The sequence below is a fragment of the Danio rerio genome, chromosome 17, assembly GCF_052040795.2.
Source record: "Danio rerio strain M-AB ecotype USA chromosome 17, GRCz13ab, whole genome shotgun sequence".
Classification (NCBI taxonomy): Eukaryota; Metazoa; Chordata; class Actinopteri; order Cypriniformes; family Danionidae; genus Danio; species Danio rerio.
In genome coordinates this window covers 16,160,623-16,185,042 of record NC_141037.1, presented here as the reverse complement: position 1 = coordinate 16,185,042, position 24,420 = coordinate 16,160,623, and the positions used below count along the sequence as shown (strand labels likewise).

Sequence of the window (24,420 nt, the reverse complement as noted above, 5' to 3'; positions counted from 1 at the left end):
TGAAAATGCATAATGCTGCGGTTCGGTGTCATGAGACTCTGTGAGGTTAAGTATCGTTCCTCTTTTACTGATGGTGTGAAATGTTATCGCTACTTGTTGTGCCACTTTCAAACAAGACGTTTTCTTACATGATTAAGCAAACTTTTATTCAAGTAGAACTAGTTGTTTAAACGTGACACATAAAATATGTTTAATACACTTTTTTTCAAACATTGAAAGTGAAAGTAATACTTATTTGTGTATGCTATCAATTGATTTGTTTAAAAAGCAAAAACAAATACATGTATGTATAGAGTATTCCTCACTTAAAAGTAAAAAGCCATTATTAGATGTTGATAAAAACCTAATCAACCACAAATCCAATTAATATTAGAGCTATACAATATATGGTTCCTGCATCAATATCACAATGTCATCATTCACACAAGTTTTGATGCCTGTGATTGTATAAGGATTTTAAAAGCATTCGGGTACAAGAAATTGTACCATTTGTGACCTTAACTATGATTAATTTTATTGAATTATATTTATAATTTATTTACTGTACCTCAATACTATTTGACTGAGGTATTAATAAAGCATAACATTGTATCTTTTTCTTGAATGTGTTCATAGATTTTTATGCATGAAAATACTCACAACATGTGCAAATACAGAAAAGTGTTGCAAATAGCACAGACAAAAGCACAAACGAAAAGGTGTTAGAGGAACCCAAAAATTCTAAAGATTGTTTATTGGATTTTATGGAGATGCACTTCCACTGCAGAATCATCCCAATCCATCTAACATTATACATTCTTTACAAATAGAGATATTGAGCTCTATTTTAATAATCTAGGCGCAAAGTCTAAAGTACATGGTGCAAACGCATTAAGGGCATGTCCAAATCCACTTTTGCTATTTTAAGGATGAAAAAAAATTACAGTTTGCGCCATGGCGCATGGTCCAACAGGGTTGTGCTTTTGCTCTTAATGAGTTATGGGTGTGTTTTAAGTATAATGTGCATTAAACCAATTATAGTCTCATCTCCCATTCTCTTTAAGAGTCAGTTGCATCGCAAAAAAAATAAATAAATAAATAAAAATAAAATAATATATATATATATATATATATATATATATATATATATATATATATATATATATATATATATATATATATATATATATATATATATATATATATATATACACACACACACATCTCAATGTTAGATTTTTCCAGCATTGTTCAGCCCTAATTGATGTTTTGAAAAATGTACATTAATTATCGATAACATTACATACCATGTGCACAGCCACAAAGATACATCTGTTGACTTTTGGTCTAAAGGGATTTAGTACATTACTCCCATTCAACCTAATGCACCTTTGCCACTTCATGATTTATTTTACTGTAAATACTGCTTCCACACCCCCTTTCTTCTGTAAATAGTTTTGGTAAAAATGATATAAGAATGCAAATGTAGTTGAAGTCAGAATTATTACCCCCTTTGAATTTTTTAAAAATATTTTCCAAATTTTGTTTTACAGAGCAAGGAAATTTTCAAGGCATGTCTGATAATACTTTTTCTTCTTAAGAAAGTCTTTTGGTTTTATTTCAGCTAGAATAAAAGCAGTTATTATTTTTTTTAAACACCATTTTAAGGACAAAATTATTAGCCCCTAAAGCTAATTTTTTCCCCACTGTCTACAGAACAAACCATCACACTTTTACAATGTAGATTGTGTCAAAGTAGCTTAACATATAGGAATTCTAGCAAATTAAAACAGTGTCAGTCCAGTTTTCAGAGTTTAAGTCCAGTTTAGTTAAGTTCAGTGTGGTTTAATTTTCATTGCTGAAAGTCCAAACACTGAAGAGCAAATCTATCTATGCGCAGCTCCACAAGTCCCAAACCAAGCAAGCCAGAGGCAACAGAGGCGAGGAACAAACTTTACCAACTGACGAAAGTGGAGAGAGAAAAAAAAAAAAAACCTTGAGAGGGAGCAGGCTAAGTTTGGCATGACCATTTCTCCTCTGGCCAAACTTCTTGTGCCGAGCTGCAGTCTAGGTTGGTGAATGCTGTACGTCTATCTAGTAAAAAGCTACAGGTGTACAGGCTGGCCCACGAGATCAATATGGAGACTCGTCTGTCACTGTGTCTTTTAGGAATCAGTCCCATGCTCTCCGCCCCTCCATTACCCGATTACTGATGTTGTGAATAGTATCTTGCAAAAAAAAAAAAACGTAAAAAAATGTATGTAATACTTGGGTAACATTAATAACCTCTTTTTAAGTTTTGAAAATGTTAAAGTTTCATGCTTTTTGTTCATTTTGATTAAAAAAAAAAACATTTTCTATAAATGGATAGAACAAATACTGGTGTTAAATTAATATACATAAAATGAGCAAATACAGTTGAAGTCAGAATTATTAGTCCTCCTGAATAATTAGCCCACCTGTAAATATTTTCCCCTAATTACTATTAACCAAAATAATTTTTTTCTAAAACACAATAGTTTTAATTATTATTTAATTTCTGATAACTGACTTATCTTTTCCACGACAGTACATAATATTTTACAATATACTAGTATTCAGCTTAAAGTGCAATTTAAAGGCTCATTGTATCATGAGGGTTTGTTCTGTAGACAATCGAAAAAAAATATTGCTTAAAGGGGGTAATATTATAATAATAACATTGACCTTAAAATTGACCTAAAAATTAAAAACTGCTTTTATTCTAGCTGAAATAAAACAAATAAAACTTTCTTCAGAAAACTTTCTTGCTCTGTTAAACACCATTTGGGAAATATTTGAAAAATATTTTTCACAGGAGGGTTAATAGATTTGACTTCAAAAATCTGATTTAAGTTTGTAAAGACTGGAACTGAAGATGTGAGAAAACCACAGAGGGGGCTCTGGCTTGCGAAGCCTGACAGCAGATCACATGCAACTGCTCAGTGCATATGACTGATTTACCAAGCCAAAGAGAAGGAAATTCTTCATCTGAATGGACACTGAGACCTTCTGACATGTTTACATGCTTGAACTCATCATTTCCTGTTTTCTTCCTTGGTACACAATCCTGCAAACGCACACTTTCCCCTCTCCAGTGCCTCACGTCAGGCCCTGAGGAGCTTTAAAAACCTGTGATTCATCTACCTATACGCTGGGAATCAATTCTGGAACGCTTTCTTCTGCTCTGTTTAATGCTTGATTTTGTACTGGGTTGTCATCGCTGAACATGTATGAATGATGGAGGTTCGGCATCTGGTGTGAATTATAGTCAACTCAAATCAATAGTTTCGCTTAACTACTCCATACAGTTCCAGCAATAGCTGAGAGGATAACTTCTAGGGCTGCACGATATTGGAAAAATCTGTGAATATTAGGGTTTACACCACTAATTCATGTTGCAATATTATACCCCCTGAAGTATCATGATACAAAGTAGTATTGGGATACTGTAATTCATAACTTAAATCCATGAAATAAAGAAAATTGTCAGAAATACTTCATTTTATATGTTATAATAGGCCCACTTGAATTGAATTAATGATTGCCTTATTATTGTAAAAAGCATTTGCATGTGACTTCACCTAAAATTAATAGTTCTTTTTGTCTATTTTGTAGATAACCGACTAACAAATATACCCTAAAATAAAGATACAAGTTATACCAAACATAATTAGTTACAAAAGGAGCATTTTGCCAATCAAATTAGACTTTATGAGGTGGTCAAAAATCGTTTCAATGTTACCTCTATCTATAGGTTATTTTTTTCAGTCTTATCAAGCAAGTAATTCAAAATTTAACTTTGCGAGTCGCTCTTTTTAAGAGATTGTCGCGATTGTTGTAGCTACTTAATCATATTAAAAGGAGTAGAAATGAACCAATTTATATTCTAACTGAAGCGTCAGAAAACGTGCAATAGGCTATCATATAAGGCATGAATTCTACACAGTTTTGCAACCTTAAAGGGCTCCACAGACTATTCAAATAAAATGGTCTGTTGTTGCACAAACGTGTGAGCGTTTTAGTGACTCTTCCATGCAACATTATGTATTGTAGGCAGACGGTTAATGACGATACTACCGTTTACGAACTACAGTGGCACAGACTTTTGGAGCCATACTATCATGACATTACCATTGTACCGGTAAACCATGCAACCCTAGTGAATATTAAAAAAAACAGTTGCAATTATATGAATACAATTTCACCTTATGGCTTAAATAGCTAATTTGGTAAGCATTCAGGTACAGAGATTAAATAATCAAATGTAAAATAGCACTGCATAGTCTTCATTGTACAAAGAATTCAAAAAAATCCTTACAAATGGTACAATTAATTGTGCCCGAATGCTTTAAACTCTCTCTTCTCGATATGCTTACAGTCACAGGCCTTAAAACACATGCAAATGATAAACTTTTGCTCCATTATTTATGGTAAAAATCTTCAATGACTTCACAAATCTCATGTTCTAAACTCCTGGTCGGCTATTCTACCAATTCAACACCGTAGATCCTGCGATATGACTATTGTGGATGCACAGATTGCGATATTGATGCTAAAAAGACACTGTGTAGCAGTAAAAATCATTCCAGGGAAAAAAGGTTCGTTTTCTGCAACAGGGTCGAGAAGTCTTTACGATCATCATAATCAGACTTATGTTACGCTCAGATAATCAAAATAAATTTAAAAAAGCTTTAAATTAGACATGCAGCAGCAAGTAAATGGTTTGTTCTCAGAGCTCAGTCTAAATTTCCTTGGAAACCAAATAATTATTAAAATAATAATCCACTAATAATTATTTTGAGAACAGTAATTAGGTATTATTAATTAGTTAAGGTAATTGGCTAATTAGGTATTGATAATTAGGCAAAATGCTTGGTCATAAGAGATAGAGTCCTGAGATTATTAAAAATAATGGTCACACTTTATAATAAGGTTTCATTTGTTAACGTATTTACTAACATAAACGAATAATAAACGGTGCTTGTACAGCCTTTATTAAATCATAGTTCAACATTTACTAGTGCATTATTAAATTCCAGTTTCATACTTGTTAACGTTATAAATGCCACTGTGAGTTAAAATTAACAACTTCACCAACGTTATCAAAGAGGAATACTGTAGTGAATGTGTTTGTTGTTTGTTCATGTTTGTAAATATATTAACGAAACCTTAACACAAAGTGTTACCACAGTAATATACCACGATGTGCCATAAATTCGTAATTATGAGACCTCAAGTTAAAATTACAGCATTCAAAAAAAAAAAAGAGATAAAAAGTAGAAATTGAGAAACTAAGATAAAACTAGAGGAGACTAAATTATATGATATATTATTAAATCATAATTATAAAACCATTGCAACCAGCATAAAAGACATATAGACAAGAAAGCTATTAAATACTATGTCATAACGGAGATATAGAAAGTCAGTAGCAGAATCAAAAAAGTTGACGCAACACAATTCTGAAGTCTTTTTAAAACCTAAAATGACTTGTGTTGGTTTTCCAGAAATGGGTTGCGGCTGGAAGGGCATCCGTTGCGTAAAAAAACGTGCTGGATAAGTTGGCGGTTCATTCCACTGTGGCGGACCCAGATTAATAAAGGGACTAAGCGATAAGAAAATGAATGAATGACTTGTGTTGGGAGTCGGACAACATAAAGTTTCTTTTGAGTGTAAAAAGTGTTACTTGATTTAATAATGTAATATAAAAATTTATTGTAAAAAAAAAAAAAAATGTCTCAGCAAAGCATGATTTATTTATTTTTTTATGTGGGAGACATGGGCTTTTTAATGAATTTCTCATTTACATAAAGGCCCTTAAATCAAATTGCATTCGTTCAATTTTAATGCTGATAGACTTTAAATGAGACCACACCATACTGACAGCTACAGGCTACAAAGGACGGCAGTGCAAAACACCACTGATGAACAGCTTTCAGGTCAAAGCATGTCCAATTCATGCCCAAACTGCCGCCTTTACCAACACCCATACCACAATAAAAACAGCACCAAAACACTAGCCATGCCATGTAAATAAACACACACAAAGAGATCCTCATAATCTGTTTAATTCTAATTCGCTTGCAATCATTCAAGCAGGCAGAAAGTGTGTGTTTGGAGAGCAGAAATGTTTCCCTCTCTCTGACAAAGCCCATGCCAAATGAGTCATACTTTACATGTCTGTGACCCAAACGCTTGAATAACATCTGTAGCCAGCAAACACACACTTCCACGGGAATGTGAACAGCAGCTGACAAGAAACACCAAAGAAATTTGTGAATAAACATGTTGTCGAAACTTAAATGAAAGGATGGCAGTTTTGTGTGAGGTGAAGGAGCCTTTTCAACAAATGGCAAAAAGTGTCATATATTTAAAGGTGTCATATACTGCATTGATTTAATAAGTTAAATTGTTCTCTGACATTCCATTGCAGGTACAGTTGAAACCAGAAGTTTACATAAACTCTAAAAAAAAAAAGGTACATAACCATTTAAAAAAATAAAATAAAATCATACTAAACATTTACTATTTTAGGACCTTTAGGATTACTTAAATGATTTATATTTGCTAAATGCCAGAATAATGAGAGAATGTTTTTTTAGAGAATTTTTTATTAATATTATCTAAACATTCCTTTGTATTTTTTTAGCTTTGCTTTTAAACTGTATAACTTTGGTCAAATGTTTTAGGTATCCTTCCTCAAGCTTCTCACAATAGTTTGAAAAAATTTTGGCCCATTCCTCCTGCAGATTTGGTGGCTGTCTTGCTTGTACAAGCTTTTTCAACTCTGCCCACAAGTTTTCTTTAGGATTGAGTTGAGGGCTTTGTGATGGCCACTCCAAAACATTCACTCTAAGCACATTTTAACTAATTTGGCAGTATGCTTAAGGTCATGGTCTGTTTGGAAGACCCATTATGGCCAAACTGTTCAATCTTAGTTCCATCAGACCACAGGACATGTCTCCAAAAATTATTCTTTTTCCCAGTGTAATTTAGCTAATTGTAATCTGGCTTTTTTGTTGATTTTCCCGTGTTGTCACACAAGGAAGCAGTGTGTTTGAGGTTTTCCTTAAATACAATTCTACAGTTGTGCCTCCAATTAACTTAAATATTGTCAATAAGCCAATCAGAAACTTCCAAAATCTTGACACCATCATCTGAGCTTTTTCAGAGGCATAATAATCTCATTGTAAGTGAACTTGACTTTCAAGAAAAGGTCTAACAATTTCTTTAAAAATATTATTCTGCTATTAAGCATAGAAACAAATTTGATAATTCTAACTCACCTAAAAGAGAAAGATTAGTTACATTACCATGTTACTTAAAAAAAAAATTGTTATGTGCCTTTTTGTACAGTGCATGTAAACTTCTGGTTTCAACTGTATTTGGCTTAGGTCCATAAAATACCCCTAGAATCAGAAGGTCCAAAATTGACCATATTTGGATTGCGTTATGAATGTTAATTAGTATTTTTACTAGTAGAAGAAAATAACTAATATTTATCTACATTCTTAGTTGAACATTTGCCCTGAAGTTCTAAATAAAGTCAGAATATTTGAGTGCAAAAAAAAAGAAATATACTTTTCTATTTGATCAATAGTTTTGTAACACAACTTACCAAATAAATTGATGTAAACAACAGGATATAGCTTCTCTTAAAGTTACAGTAGAAAAAAACACACACTTTTCCCTCTCCAGTGCCTTATGTCAGGCCCTGAGGAACTTTTTAAAACCTATGATTCATTTACCTACACTAGGAATCAATTCAAGAATGCTCTCTTCTGCTCTGTTTAATGCTTAATTTTGTACTGGGTTGTCTTTACTGAACACATCTGAATGATAAAAGTACGGTATATCCAGTGTGAAGTCTAGCCAACCCAAATCAATAGATTTGCTTAAAGGGGTGGTCCACAGTGTATATTTAGAGCTTTGTTGAGTTTATAAGATGCAAAACAATGTGTGCTCATGCTTCATTTGTAGAAACTCGTGTTATTTTTTCATACACCTTTGATTATATACTGCTACTAAGCTAACACGAAATTTACTGTCATATTTACTAGTTCCTCTGAAAGCCCCGCCCTCAAGAGACTCTGATTGATCAGCTAACATAATGTGCTGTGATTCGCAGATCAGCTCTATGTCACCAGGAAAAGCAACACGCAACTTCAAGCACATGCTTTTGCATTTTGCTTTTGAATCAGACAGAAAATGAAGAGCATACAGCTAAACGTCACAAGTGCTCTCTAAAATAAAATCTGACAAGTGTCCTTCACATATATTCAGGTTAAATCATGTTTAAGTAATATGAAATGTTCACGTATCTTTTGCGAGTTTGTTATTTGAGATGTAGAAGCAGAGAAAGCGGCCACACAGAGACAATGCAGTGCTGCTGAAGATTGTGGGTCTTTACAGGAGTTTGATTGATATATATGAATTTGTAGCTAAATTGTTAGCAGTGCCAAACAGCATTTCCCCTTGTTTACGTCCTCGCTACAACATATTGTTAGCGCTAGAAACTGCGTCTAATACATCAATTTTAACAAATAAAAATACAGGTTTTGGCTCACAATCCACAGCTTTGTTGGTTAAAGGAGGAGTTTTAGCTGAATCCAGCACTAAACTGGAAGAGATTCTGGAAGTTCTCTTTTGTCAAATACTGGCTATATATATATATATATATATATATATATATATATATATATATATATATATATATATTTTTTTTTATAATTCTCTGGAACATAATAAAAATTTAACTGTATGCACTTCTCTCTTTCTGTTGTGTTCTTTGGAAGCCCAAATACAGAAACAGAACAAGCTCTGTGAAAATAGCAGCGTTTGGACAGCATTTTAGCTTTCTCTGCTAGCACTACAGCGCCTCTGTACGGTGCACGGTGAATGTGCGTAACCTGAAGTGCTTGTGACCTCACTAACCCAGATGTATTTTTTTGTAGTCCCCAAACTTTGTTCACTGTAGGGTTTGCCAGCCAAACTCTGTAAAAGACAATGTCTCCTTTGCATTGAACTTTGAGTGCATTACATTCAGAGATGTTGTTTATGTTCACACAGCTACATTACACTTTAACTAAAGTTTAAAATATGATATCGTAGTGGATCACCCCTAACAATGCAGATCCAGCAATTTCCGTTTGTTTAAACTTTAATCCCAAAGGGAAATTCACATCACAGCAGAGCTCATCATTGCAATAAAAATTTTTATAAAAATAACACAACAAAAAAATAAATAAAAGACTTTTATGTGATCAGTAGTCTTGTAACACCTCTACCTAATAAATTGATGTAAATAGAAGCATTTAGCTTCTCTTAAAGTTGCAGTAGAAAAACAGCCTGTTTAAACACTGCAAAACACCTTTTTTTTTTTACCAAAAACATTTCTGTAGATTAACTCAACTTCAGGTAAACCACTATGCTATTATTTTAAACTGTGATCCTTGGTGAGTCATTTAAAAGGAATCTTACAATTACTAGCTCTTTGAAAAAGAAAACAGTACTATATTATGCATAACACTTTACAGTATATTTATCAATTTAAAATTAATATATTAAGATGCTGATGATACATTGAGGTGTTTTGAAGTGAAATTTGCAAGAAATTGCAAAAATCCACCTTAGGGTGTGTATATTAGCAGTAATTTTTTATGAACTCTCTCTTTAAGACAGTGACATGGCATACGAGTCAAATTCAGCCCCCTTATGTTGAGAAACAACAACTGTATTTACCAGGAACAAACAAGTGGCTAATTTAGGAAGCAGAGGATTAAAGTGCTGTTTTCCTTCAATACTCCTGTGGACTGTCCCCGTTACCCACTTCTTCCCTTGACAAGACAAGCAGGTCTATAGTACCTAGAGATCCCTGCCAAAGAAACTGTGGCCTAGTTACAGATTAACAACAGCCGTCCTAAACTTTTCCTGACACAACAGTGCAACTGTTCAAATCATTAGCGCTAAACAAATTCCAGCCAAGTCAGCAGTCAAAGAGTAAAATATGATTGATTCCAGAGAAAATCAGCCAATGAACAACTTAAACAGTTAGATTGTTTTTGTTCTGCAAACTCTTCATTAAATGTCTTTCTATGTTAAAATATAATATACTTTTAATGCATAAAATGACAATTGGTCAAAACAGAAAAATAGACAAAATAGAAATTGGTCAAAAATAGAAAATAGGTTTATAGAACCACAATACAAACGTTTCACTTTAAAAGATTTAGGAAAATAATATTTGTTACCCAGGACCACGAGTCAGTGCCATTTTTTAATTGAGATTTATACTTTACATAAAAGCTGCATACATAAAAAGTTTTCCCTTGATTCATGGTTTTTTAGGACGGGGGAATATTTTGGCAAGATAAAACTGTTTAAAAAACATTTTAATAAAAATCTGAAGAAAACTACCTTCAAAATCATTAAAAGTACAAATAAAAAGTTCTTAGCATTTGCTTTTACTAATCAAAAGTTTTAAAAGTTTTAATATTTGAAATTTACAGAAAATATCCATGGACAAAATCTTTACTTAATATTTTATTGATGTTAGGCATAAAATAAAAAATCTATCAATTTAACCTTTACAATGTGCTTTTGACTAATGACAAATAATAATAATAATAATAATAATAAATACTTAAACAACATAAGACATATTAGACATACAAGACATATTACATAAGGTGTTATAAGCTGGAATATTAATCCCAACAAATAAAAATCTTGATTGAAATTTAGACTAATTGAACATTTTAACTTGATTATGATTAATGAACGATTATTTTATTGATTCTTTTTTTTTTTTTTTGCCCACATAGTTCACTGACAAGTTTAGTAAATATGTCACAGACAGTTCTTGGCATATAGTAGTACACCCCTCACAAATTTCTCATTTAAGTTAATATTTTCTATAGGAAGATTTACAGTATTATATTTGTGCATATTGGCAAATCTGGAGCTTATCTAGCAAAATAACTTATGATAATGTTCCACAATGAATACCCCTAAATTTATGTTAGGGAAAAAATGTATATTAAAAGAAATTCATGGAGCAAAATTTAAGAGAAACAAAAAAAAGATTTAAAAATGTGTTGAAACTTTGTAGTTTGTAATTTTTTGCCCAAAATTGAAATGTATTATCTCCCTATTTCTAAAGACATTTAGTGTCATTTGCAGAACTTTATTAAAGTAATTGAAGGAAATGCACACGATCTATCGATGATTATTTATTTAACATCAACATTGAACAACTGAAATTATAACACACATTGCCTGAAATGAACTTTTATTATTTGAAAAAGTGAAAATAAATAACTTGCACTTTCGGAAACAAAATTAATTATTTTCAATGTTTTTCATATTAGAAATATAAAATGAGCATTATCTCTTTTAAATAAAATAACATAATATTTATTAAACAGTGTATTTTTTGCATCTTTAGTAAAGAAATATTTGAATGTAATAGAAAATATGCCATCCCAAGGCATCTCTGGCACAGCTTTCAATCATCGTCAATGTAGTGCAAAGTAACACATGAATACCAAAAAATTGGGTCATGTGACTATAAATAAATAATTAAATGATATATATATATATATATATATATATATATATATATATATATATATATATATATATATATATATATATATATATATATATATATATATATATATATATATATATATATATATATATATATATATATATATATATAAATGATTAAATGATATATATATATATATATATATATATATATATATATATATATATATTAGATATTAGATAGATATATATAATCTTATTGTGTAAATTGTAAATTTGAGAGGGTACATTAGAATATTATTCCCATAATCAGGGATCATAATCATAATCAGAGATATATATATATCTCAAGTCAATTCAGTATATACAGAAAAACTGAGAATCTTTAAGTGGTTAAAAGCAAACTTAAAAAATATATATTTTATTACGCCAGTCGAACTACATTTCTGAATTTTCATTGCCAATTTTAGTCAATCATAATGGTTTGTTTTGGCTCAATTTTGAATTTTACAATCAGATAGGCTGAATTGACCTTCCCCAGATCCATAAAACTATTACTAATTTCTAACAAATTTTATTTATTTGTTTTTAAATAAATTAATATTACTTAATATAATAGTACTGTGTTAATGTGTTCTTTCATATATCTGATATTATGTTCAACACATCCCCAAAATGACAACAGACCATGCCACCAACTGAACTTACAGCAACAACCATATAAAGGAGATACTAATGGCCCATCTCTTATCTCTGCAGATTGATTCCAGCAAAAACTCAAACAGGTGCTTGAGTTTGTTAAACAAATTAAGTGGCACGACTCTGTAACTGATCCCCACCAAGTCACTTGATCCCAAATATGAAGCACTGGGAATGTAAACGGCAGTGAATAAAATGTGTCAGTCTAATGCAACAATCATCAATTCCAATTCTAGCATGGTTTATAAGGACAAAGACGCTCTGAGGGAATGAGAAAACAACATTCCAGTAAAGATCTGCGTGGGGGTGAAGCCTCCATTTGGCTGCCCATTATAAAGATTCCTCAGCAAACTGAATTAATAAGACCCTCCCGGCCGATACGGTTATAGAAACAGGCCCTGGATCTGCAGTTTGATGAGGTTATTGTGAAGAAATGTCATGCTTGACAACTTTGTGGCTCAAAAGATGACAGATATTGAGTTAGGCCCTATATTAGCGATGTGAAGGCCGATCTTTCAAAAGTGCATTAAATAATGAAGCAATTTTGATTAAATAAGTAAACTTATGCAACCACATTAAAGCAAAACTCTGCCACTGCATCATGTTTCATAACTACATTTGCCAGTCCAATTTTCATCGCACTGCTGCTTTTGTGACTGACTTTCAGAAGGAATGTTCTGGGTTTAAAATCAGCTAAGCTTTATTGACAGCATGGTTAGCACACACACAAATCTGTATATAAGAATATGCAACTATCTTCTTTAATGCGTCACATAACTTTTCTGAAAAAAAATAAATAAATCAAATATGGATGACATAATGTCCCATCGTCATTCAGCACAAAATAAAATAAAAAAATCATTTGGCTGAACCCAATTTGATTAAGGGCAGGATTTCCATCCAATACATATTTGTTTAGCACCAACTAAGGAAAACTATTTACACAATTAAATGCAAGTGAATTGGTCCAACATGATTTTATTAAATAAAAGTTTAAAATTAATTTGTATTTTTATTTAACTTAAACTGAAATGTCTGATAATATTATGTGTGTCTATTATGTGTCGTACATTTCGAAGTCTCAGGGTGCTTTCACACTAGGAGTTTTGGTCCACACCCGGGTTTGATGGTACGTTTAGCTAGTGTGAACGTGTCTTGAACTCAGGTGCGCAGCCGTGAACCATACCCTAGTCTGCCTGAAAGAGGTGGTCTGGGGTACAGTTCACAGGAACTCTGGTCCGGTTCACTTGTCTCCTCCAAAAACAGCTATTGCAGACATCGCAAGATGTTCTGAACATCCATAATATTTTTTGCGCCAGATAGACGCAAGTCGCTTTCTATATGTCCAAAACTGAAAGATTCAGTAAAAGCAAAATGACCACAATGTGCCTACGTCTTTACATTTCGAGCACTTTGCTTTCGTGTCCGTTACCTAGCACAGCAGCCTGATGACGCAATTGTACCAGGGTTCAGAAAGTAAAAAGACAGTGTGAAAACAAACCAACCAAGAAGGTGCCGGGAAACAATCGAACTTGGGTACGGTCCAGGCAATTGAACCTAGTGTGAAAGCACCCTTAGTTTTATTTGAAGTTATCCTAAATTAACTGAAACAGCCATTTTTAGGCATTTCATGAGTTACATACAGTTAATTGAGACTGATCTCAGAACTCATTTTAGGATAGTTATTGCTCAACGAGCAAATCGACAAACTGCATTTTTGCTAAGTAAGCTGCCAACACTCAAAGCATGGGTGCTTCTCCAAGGTTAAGTTAATCTCAAAACTTAAAGCCTTACATGAAAATCTTCAAACTAAAGATGAAATTCTAAAAGTCTCTCTATTAACTTTAAACACCTAAGATTACTTAATTCAATCCCATGCAAAGCTTGCTGGGAACTAACCCGCCAACCAGGTATTGGACCAACACAATTCCTTCATGTTGTCCCAACACCAAACGCTTAAGTTAACTTAATAGTTCACAAATTTAAATGAACTAAATATAAAACAAATTAATTGGCCTAAAAAAATGACTAGAATTTTGTTGTGTCAGCTCATTTTAAACAGGTAGTTTAAACGAGCAGCAGTAATCATTTTTTGGAGTGTAAAGAAATACTAATTTAAAATTTAAAACAAAAAGATTATGTTAAATTCTCTTTACTATTACATTTTAAACTGGAATAAACATTCTGCTGACAAATGGGCAAAACTAGTGCTCGAAAAGGCTTGAAAGATTTAAAAATACAATACATTACTATTTTTGTGCTCCACTGTGACACTTAAATTGTGTTTTATGTCATTCAATAATTGTTGTTTTATTTGTACAGTGCTCAGCATAAAGGAGTACACCCTCTAATGAAAAGGAATACATTCATCTATTTCTCAATGAATATAGCCTATAATTTTTGGTGCATTTAATCAAAAAGTTTTATTAAACAGTTATAATACAGTAAAGAATTTGTTCAACTAACACCTTTAGGAATGGAAAGATAACGTAGAAATAAAAAAAACTAAATTTTACATATAATTTTTTTTCTTTTCATTTTTCTCATTTCATTTCATTTTCCTTTAGCTTAGTCAATTTATTAATCTGTGGTTGCCACAATGGAATGAACCGCCAACTTATCCAGCACATGTTTTACACAGCGAATGCCCTTCCAGCTGCAAACCAGTACCGGGAAACAATTTAGTTTATTCAATTCACCTATACTGCAAGACTGTGGACTGTGGGGGAAACTAGAGACACGGGAGGAAAGCCACGTTAACACGGGCAGAACATGCAAACTTGAGACCTAGCCGGGACTCAAACCAGTGACAATCTTGCAGTGAGGCGACAGTGCTAACCCCCGAGCCACCATGCCACCAATTTTTCCTGTTTATTAAAATTGTATTTATTATTTTCGCAGAAAAATATAATATCATAATCAGAGTTTTCCAATACCGTGCAGCCCTAATCCTAACTCAACATTGTCGATCCTGTGATGTGACATTTCCTGTAATATGACACGTGCACATTTCAATATCGTTGCTGATACGATATATTGTGCAGCACTAATCTAGAACATTTTTTTTCATATATGTGAAATCATGTTGGAATTATGCCCCAAACAGCAACAAAAACTGCAGACAACATGCCACCAACTGCACGAACAGCGAAAAGGGTACAGGAGTGAAAAATGGCTCATCTCTTTTCTTGGCAGAGCTTTGCTGATGAGGCCTCATGTGATGCATTACACACACACACCTACATACAGAAATCACACATGTGATTCACGGGGGAGTTTCTGCTTCACATAAACAGTTGGCGTTCACTGCACACATACGACTTTAATGTGTTTTCTCTGCACACAAGAGTTGCTGAAAGTGTAATTTGAAAAACTAATTGGTCATTGCTTCGGCACCACCTCGGGGAACTGGAAGATAGAGGAAGTTTGGAAAACTGTGAAATAGGACAATGCTTGCGAAGAGTAAAGCTTATTTTGAAGTGTTGCAATTTCAGCCCCTAAAGACACTGCATTTCCCTGCATTCTTGCTGTAAAAAAACAACGGCAGACATTTTGAGCACGCAATCCTTTTTTCATTTGGCAAACAAAAGAAGAAACAGAATAAAAACATTACAGTACCAAAATCAGTAACACTACCCATCTTAATAGAATAATTTATGTAAAACCTAATGTGCTATGCTTATTAAATATAATCACTATAAATTGTATTACATTTTGAATCAATTCCACTTCCTTACAAAGTGTCTTGATGACAGATGCGCAAGTTATCTGATGGACAGTCAAAATAATAAAAAAATAAAATGATTAAAAATGACAATTCATTAAAATCTTGGCTGGACTGTAATTATTCTTGTCCAAGATCTGACTGTCAAAATGTTTGGGAAATAAACTGTTCCACTAAATGACTTTTTTTGTAGGTGTCTTCTTTAAATCATGGTAAAACTGCATAATACTCTGTACTATTTCACAAGGGAAAAAATGTAAACAGGATTGTTTTTCATACTTAAATATCTCTTTTTTTATTTGTCCCAATTTAATTTAATTCATGTTTATTTCTATAGTGTTTTTAAAAATGTAGTGCGTCAAAGCAGCTTAGCATAGTAGTTGTAGTAAATTGAAAGGGTGTCAGTCCAGTTTTCAGAGTTTAGTCTAGTTAAGTGTAGTTTAAATTTCATTGCTAAAAGCCGTAACTCTGAAGAGCAAATCCATCAATGCACATTTTTAAATGACCCAAATCATTTAAAAATGTTTATATAATTACATAGTATAAATAAATAAATAACAAATGATAAATAATAATACCAATAATATAATAATGAAATTAAAGACATGCTGCTTGTTTTGAATCTGGAATGGGTCTCGATATAGATATTGGGGGAAAAAAAACTGACATTGAAATTTTATTTTTCTTCTATACGTATATTTCACCCATATCATTTAAAAATATTTATACACAATTACACATAATTACATAGTAAAATCAATTTAAAAATTACAAAATAGTAATAAATAATAATAATAATAAAAATGTCATATAAAAGAGTAAAAATAAATAAAATAATGAAATTAAAGACATACGGTTGTTTTGAATCTGGAATAGGGCTGCACAATATTAGGGGAAAATCGACATTGCAATATTTTATTTTTCTTCAAAATATATTATATTATATATTTGACCCATATCATTTAAAAATGTTCATGTAATAAATTATATAGTCATTTAATAAACATTTTGCATTTGATAAATGCTTTCAAGACAAGCGAGTTATGCAGAGTGTGCAAAAATTATTTGATTTAATATGTATATTCAACTCAAATTCATTTGTATAGCACTTTTCAAGTAATTATTTTTATTGATCCAAAGCTGCATAATAAAGTATTTATTTTATAAATATACATTATATAAATACATTGTATGTTTTTGTATTTATACAAACTATTCAAATTATGTATGTAAATACAAATACATATATACATTTGAAGTCAGAGTTATTAGCCGCCTTTGAATTTTTTTTTTTTTTTTCCAAAAACTGCTTAACAGAGCAAGGAACTTTTCGCAGTATGTCTGATAATATTTTTACTACTGGAGAAAGTCTAATTTGTTTTATTTCGGCCAGAATAAAAGCAGATTTAAATTTTTCAAAAACCATTTTAAGGTCGAAATTATTAGCCCCTCTAAGCTATTTTTTCGATAGTCTACAGAACAAATACTAATACTAATAAATACTAATAATTCTGACTTCTAACTTATATTGATTCTTGATTATTCTAACGAGTTTATATTTTAGAATTTGTTATTGTATATTTTTTTACTTTATATTTTATTGCATGCTTGATTTCTCTGTTGTTGCAGTGCTTTAGGTTTTTGAAAAGTGCATTATAAACCCATTCATTTATTCATTCATTCATTTTCTTTTCGGCTTAGTCCCTTTATTAATCGGGGGTAGCTGCAGCGGAATGAAGCGCCAACTTATTAAGCATATGTTTTATGACGCTGATGCCTTTCAGCCATGACCCAACAGTGGGAAACACCCATAGACTCTTGCATTCACACATATACACTATGACCTATTAAGCTTGTTTAGTTCACCTAAAGCACATCTTTGGACTGTGGGGGAAACTGGAGCACTCGGAGGAAACCCACACCAACATATGGAGAGCATACATACAAACACCATGATACCCCACATTATAAATAGTGTATTATTATTACTACAATAAGTATATAATTTTAGTAGATTATTAAAAAAAACCTTCAATCGAAAATTCTCAGATCGACTGGGATGATCAAGTCTTTTTCTATGCAGTGAATCTGCATAAAATATTATAAATAACAAGCAAAATAAATAAATAATGCTTTATGGCTTTCTGGGGAGTCTAACAGTATTAAAGTACAGAAATTGAACAATCAAATGTAAAATAGCATGGTCATCATTGTATGAATAATAATAAAATAATAATATATTTAACAATATCTTTATCTTTTAAACTAAATTATTTTCTTTTCGGCTTAGTCCCTTTATTAATCAGGGGTCACATATGTTTTAAGCAGCGGATGCCCTTCCAGCTGCAACCAAACACTGGGAAATTCTTTTAAACTTTGATAAATAATCTAAACCTATGATGCGAGTATTGCAAATACACACACTGCAATATCAATGCTCAAACGATATATTGTTCAGCCCTAATATACGGTACAAAATTCTGCATATCCCTTTCAAACCATCTACATACAGCCAAATGTGATGAATAACAGCTCATTTCACTAGCATTTAAATAATCCCCGACCATCATGGAATATAAATTTAGATCAAACATCCTTAACTTCCAATAGTGGTCACTAGGTCCTTACTGAGTGGACACAACGCAGCATCGACAGCCACACAAAATATGACCCACTCAGACAAGAGTCGCCTTCGGGTACAGCATCCCGCTGATCTTATTTTGTTTTTCATTTCTAAGTCGGGGTGCCTGGCGTCTTTGTCTGTGCGCTGGCAGTTTCTCAGAGCGAATGCTGCACACCCCTTTTGTTGTGCCTGGAATAGCACAGGATTGAGCAGGGTGATGTAATGCTCTTGCAGCAGGTGCTTCTGATTGGCTCGCACCTTCAAATGCCAACTCGCGCTGCTCAGGCAGTGTCTGCACGATGCCCACATCTCAAATAAGCTCCCGAGGAAGACGCACAAACAAAAGGCGGCTCTCTGCGAATCACTGTGGGTGTAAGGGGAAAGGCTGCAGACATGCATAAACGGTGGCTGCATAAAATACAAAGCTGTCAATAAATCTAACAAGACTGCAGGGCCTTCGGTCGGGGATTGACTGTGCCACTGCTCTACGTGCTGACTAAAGGAGAAATAAAATGCAATACAAGCAAGGTTAGATTAATATCAGAGCTGGGGTGACGTGGAAAAAAACAAAAAGCGCACATTTGGTAAGCCTGGGATATGAATAATAAAAGAGAATTTAATATTTACTTAAATTCTTGCAAATGTTCTTGCATTGCAAGGTTGTTTTAACATTGCCTTACAGGGTTTTTGAGTTGCATGGTCAAAAAAAATGTAAGAATTAAAAACTGAAAATATTAGAGGGTGATTTGATTCCGTCAAAAGGATCTTATTAATAACATTCTCAGACATATTACGGATTATTTCAGCTTTGAAGTTTAAAGTGAAACATGAACTCCAGAGCAACAGAATTACTCTCTCATTTCTGTGCAATCACAATGATTGCAATGCATGTGCAGTTTTAGAGATGCTGCAGAGAATTTTTTCAGTCTAATGCAGCTTAAAATGTGCACTTATGTGTTAAAGAGATGCTTTTATCCAAAGGGATATATATATTGGTAATAGAACCTACAACCTTCCCACAATCAGACTGTTTAATTGTGGGTTCAAATCCCTTTTTGGGACTATGCAAGACGTTCTAGTTGTTCAAGAACATGCTGTTAAAAAGGTCATGGGTTTGATCCCCATAGTGGTTTTGTAATATATATCAAATCATTGTTTTAACTCAAAGGTAGTGCATGCTTAAGGTTGTAGGTTCTGTTCTCATTTTGGTCTCTTTTTACTATGATAGACATTCCTGTTGCTCAAAACCAGAACATGCTGTTAAAAAGTTCATGGGTTTGATTGACATTATGGTTTTGTTATATCCCACAAACCATTTCTTTATCTCAAAAGTAGTGTAAGCTGAAGGTTGCAAGTTCTATTCTCATTTTGGTCTCTTTTTACTACGGTAGACATTCAGCTCAAAACCAGAACATGCTGCTAAAAAAGGTCATGGGTTTGATTCCCATTGTGGTTTTGTTATACATTACCAACCATTGCTTTTGCTCAAAGGTAGTGCATGCTGAAGGTTGTAGGTTCTATTCTTATTTTGGTCTCTTTTTACTATGATGGGTATTCCTGTAGCTCAAATACAAAACATGCTGTTTAAAAGGTCATGGATTTGATTGCCATTATGGTTTTGTTATATCTCACCAACCATTTCTTTATCTCAAAGGTAGTACATGCTGAAGGTTGCAGGTTCTATTTTCATTTTGATCTCTTTTTACTACGATAGACATTCATGTAGATTAAAAGCAGAATATGCTGTAAAAGGTCATGGGTTTGATTGCCATTGTGGTCTTGTTATATCCCACCAACTATTGCTTTATCTCAAAGGTAGTGCGTACTGAAGGTTGAGGGTTCTATTCTCATTTTTCTACAATGGACATTTCTGTAGCTCAAAAGCAGAACATGCTGTTAAAATGTCATGGGTTTGATTGCCATTATGGTTTTGTTATATCCCACCAACCATTGCTTTAGCTCAAAGGTTATGCATGCTAAAGGTTGTTGGTTCTATTCTCATTTGACTACAATGGACATTCCTGTAGCTCAAAAGCAGAACATGCTGTTAAAAAGGTCATGGGTTTGATTGTTATTAGTTTTTTTTCTATTCCACCAACCATTTCTTTATCTCAAAGGTAGTGCCTTCTAAAGGTTGTAGGTTCTATTCTTATTTTGGTCTCTTTTTACTACGGTAGATATTACCATTGCTTAAAACCAAAACATGGTGTCAAAAGGTCATGGGTTTAATTGCGATTATGGTTTTGTTATATCCCACCAACCATTGCTTTAGCACAAAATGTAGTGCATGCTGAAGGCTTTAGGTTCTATTCTCATTTTACTACAATGGACATTCCTGTAGCTCAAAAGCAAAACATGCTGTTTAAAAGGTCATGAGTTTGATTGGCTTTATGGTTTTGTTATATCCCACCAACCATTTCTTTATCTCAAAGGTACTGCATGCTGAAGGTTGTAGGTTCTACTCTCATTTTGGTCTCTTTTTAATACAACAGACAGTCCTGTAGTTTAAAAGCAGAACGTGCTGTTAAAAGGTCATGGGTTTGATTGCGATTGCCGTTTTGTTATACATTACCAATCATTGCTTTATCTCAAAGGTAGTGCATGCTAAAGGTTGTAGGTTCTATTCTCTTCACTACAATGTACATTCCCGTAGCTCAAAAGTAGAAGATGTTGTGATGAAGTTCATAAGTTTGAATCCCATTTTGGTCTTGTTCTATATCTCAGCATCCGTTCCTTTACCTAAAAGATAGCACATGATGCTAAGAAGGTTGTAGGTTCTGTACTCATTTTTGTCTCTTTTAAATAGATCAGATGTTCCTGTTGCTCATTTGTAGAGCATGCTGTTAAGACGTCCATGGGTTTGAATCCCATTTTAGTCTCGTTTCATTATATCAAATGTAGTGTATGTTATGAAGGTTGTAGGTTCTATTCTCATTTTGGTCTCTTTGTATGACAACAGACATTGCTGTAACTCAAAAGTAAAACATGCTGTTATGAAGTTCACGGTTGTTATGAAGTTTAAGTCGCATTTTGGTCTCGTTCTTTTTCATTCAACAGCAGATTCTTTAGCTCAAAAATAGTGTATGCTATTAGGTGGTTTATAGGTTCCATACTCATTTTGTCTCTTTTAATTACAACAGAAATTCCTGTTGCTCTTATGTAGAGCATGATGTTAAAAAGTTCATGGGTTTGAATCCCATTTTAGACTCATTCCATCAGCTTAAACGTATGCTGTTAGAAAGGTTGTAGGTTCTATTCTTCTCATTTTAGTCTCTTTTAATAACAACAACAAACATTCCTGTAGGTTATTTGTAGAGCACACTGTTAAGATGTTCATGGGTTTGAAACCCATTTTGGCCTCATTCTATCACTGCCGTTATACCTTTAGTTCAAAGGTAGTATACACTATTGGGAATGTTGTGGGTTTGATTCCCATTTTGGTTTCTTTCCAGCATGACAGACATTCCTGTAAATAAAGTGCAAGCTATAAGAAAGATTGTGAGTTTATTTTTTGTCTCTTTCAATCAAATTTACATGCCATCAAAAGACATGTAATAATGTACAAGTTTAGTTAAACTGGCTTCTTACTTTTTTTTTTTGGTCACCATTTACTTTCTCGGCTCATAAAAATGCAGCTTGTGCATTACAAACTGTACTTTTACTGTCCTCTACAGAAAAAAAGAAAAGCAATCAACTTTAGATTAAGCACAAAGCATGTGAATGATAAAATAATAGTAATTTGTGCTGACTTTGCATTTGTTACTTTTCCGTGGTTGAACAAGGAACTGCAATGTCCCTGCCTCTAGTGCATAAAGCTTTTGAGAAGATAAACAATATTTCATCCCCTGTATGATGAGGTTATGCTTTCACAGACTGCCAAAACTCCACAAAGGGTGGAAGGATGGACCAAAAAGTGTCAATAATAGACCTCATTCAGACTGTCCTGTGAAATGCTCTGTTGTGGGACTCGGACAGAAACTGATGACCTCCAGCTGTGCTCTTATTACACTATCACGGATATGTCAAATGTCTTTGATTGTTTAAAGCAGCATAATTTGACTTTATAACAATACACCTCTGGTTTTAATCGCAATTACAGCGTGAAGTTCCAGTCAGTCACATGAAGTAAACACATTTGGTGGGAGGGGACCCACTTAGATGCGAGTTGCATGAAAATGGCTATCAGACTGAACGCACAATTATTCATTTCCTCTCTATGGTAGATTACATGCTACTTAGACTACCTGCTTTCATAAAGACGTTGTGCAACACACTGCGAGACACAAACACATTGGGAAAACAGCACTTACCTGAGCAAAATAAAGGTTGAGCAGACACAGGGTGAAGAACTGCAGGCAGACTGGGAAACAATACAGCAGCCAGAACGGCAGAGGCTGGAGCTGGTTTGCTTGAACAACATTTTTAAAGTAAAAAGAGAAGAGCGTCGTCCTCAGAGCAGACCAGAGCAAACACAGAAAGAGAAAAACACTCTGGTAGCTGAAGCGTTTGTGTCCGTAGTGCAGAATCAACCAGAGCTGCAGGTAAACAAACACGAAGAGGAGCGAATACAAAACCGTGTAGAGAACAGTGAGACCGAGCTGCACGGACGGGGGAACCGCAGCCTGGATCAGTTCGGCGGAGGATGATGAGGATGAGTCCGTCCAAACACTGACACTGACCTGGTTTTCTAGTAAAAACAACATATCGACACGATGGCTCGCTATCACGCCGACTTATCCAAAACGAGTTGTCCAAAACTTTTCATGGAGATGTTTTGAAATGATACAAACACTGAAAAACGTCAAACTTAATTACAAATGACACATGAGCGGAAAATAATAAAACTACAGCCTACCCTAAGTTATTATCGTATTGAACAGACTTTAAAACAATTCTCAGATGTTTGTAACCAAAAATTGGGAAAACAAGTAATTAAAAAACAGCAGAGCCCCCAATCTCTGCAAGGCAGCTCCCTCCGACCTAAGAAAAACCAACTCTGGAGCTTGGAAAAAAAAGCGATCAGCTGGCTAGCGTTGCAGATTTGGCCCCTCCTACTGACCAATAGGAGCGAGCTAGAATTTGACGCGCCTGTTTCGCCATGTTGGCTCTCAGCTGAATAGCGCTGAATGGAAAAATTCTGTCGCATTCGAGCCAAAATGATAGGCTTTTCAAGTACGTTCGCTGACGACCGAGCTACTCCCCTCCTACTTTTTTGACAAACCAATCATTTGTCTTTTTAGGTGTCCTGCCTCTGTGCGTTTTTAATTTTCAAACAATCAGCATTGTTGTTTTCAATACCGCTTATTTGCTTAGACGTTTGCGCTTGTTTGTTTTTCATGTAAGCTATACAGTAGTTTGGTTTGTCAATTAAATAGCGGTGTGAAAAATAATATATTTTTTAATAAAGTGACGCGGGTATAATATTGATACATGTAATAAATTATTGAAGGATATTTATGCAAGGCATAAAGACTAATAAATAAAAGGAAAAAATCACAAAAATATGCAAGGCAGGTCCCACAGAGTAAAGAAAAACAACTGTGTAAAAAGAAAATCAAATGTTGGGCTAATAAGAAGAACGTGGAAACTGACGCGCTTTAGTAGTCATGTTGGCTCTCAGTTAAAATTGTGGCGAATCCCAATAAAAACAGATATTGTGAGCCAAAATGACCGCCGTTTCAAAAGGCTGCTACCGATGAGCCAAGATCCTTCCGCCTACTTTATTCTTATTGGTTCTAACTTTTCACTTTGAGCTTTCTGGTTGGTATTCAGGACACGGTTAATCCCTCCTCTCATATTTGATTGGACGACGTTTGCGCATGTT

At 33.6% G+C, this 24,420-nt stretch overlaps 1 protein-coding gene across 2 annotated transcripts in view; it reads right to left on the bottom strand.

The window, feature by feature from the left end:
- gpr137c (G protein-coupled receptor 137c) overlaps positions 1-23,594 on the bottom strand; it is a 49,777-nt gene extending 26,183 nt beyond the window's left edge. Inside the window, exon 1 of one of the 2 annotated variants that reach the window (XM_087288975.1) lies at positions 22,907-23,594. In XM_087288975.1, coding sequence (XP_087145101.1) covers positions 22,907-23,299 — 393 coding nt within the window. In that variant the 5' untranslated portion in view covers positions 23,300-23,594. 2 annotated transcript variants of the gene reach the window in all.
- Between the last annotated feature and the right edge of the window lie 826 nt (positions 23,595-24,420).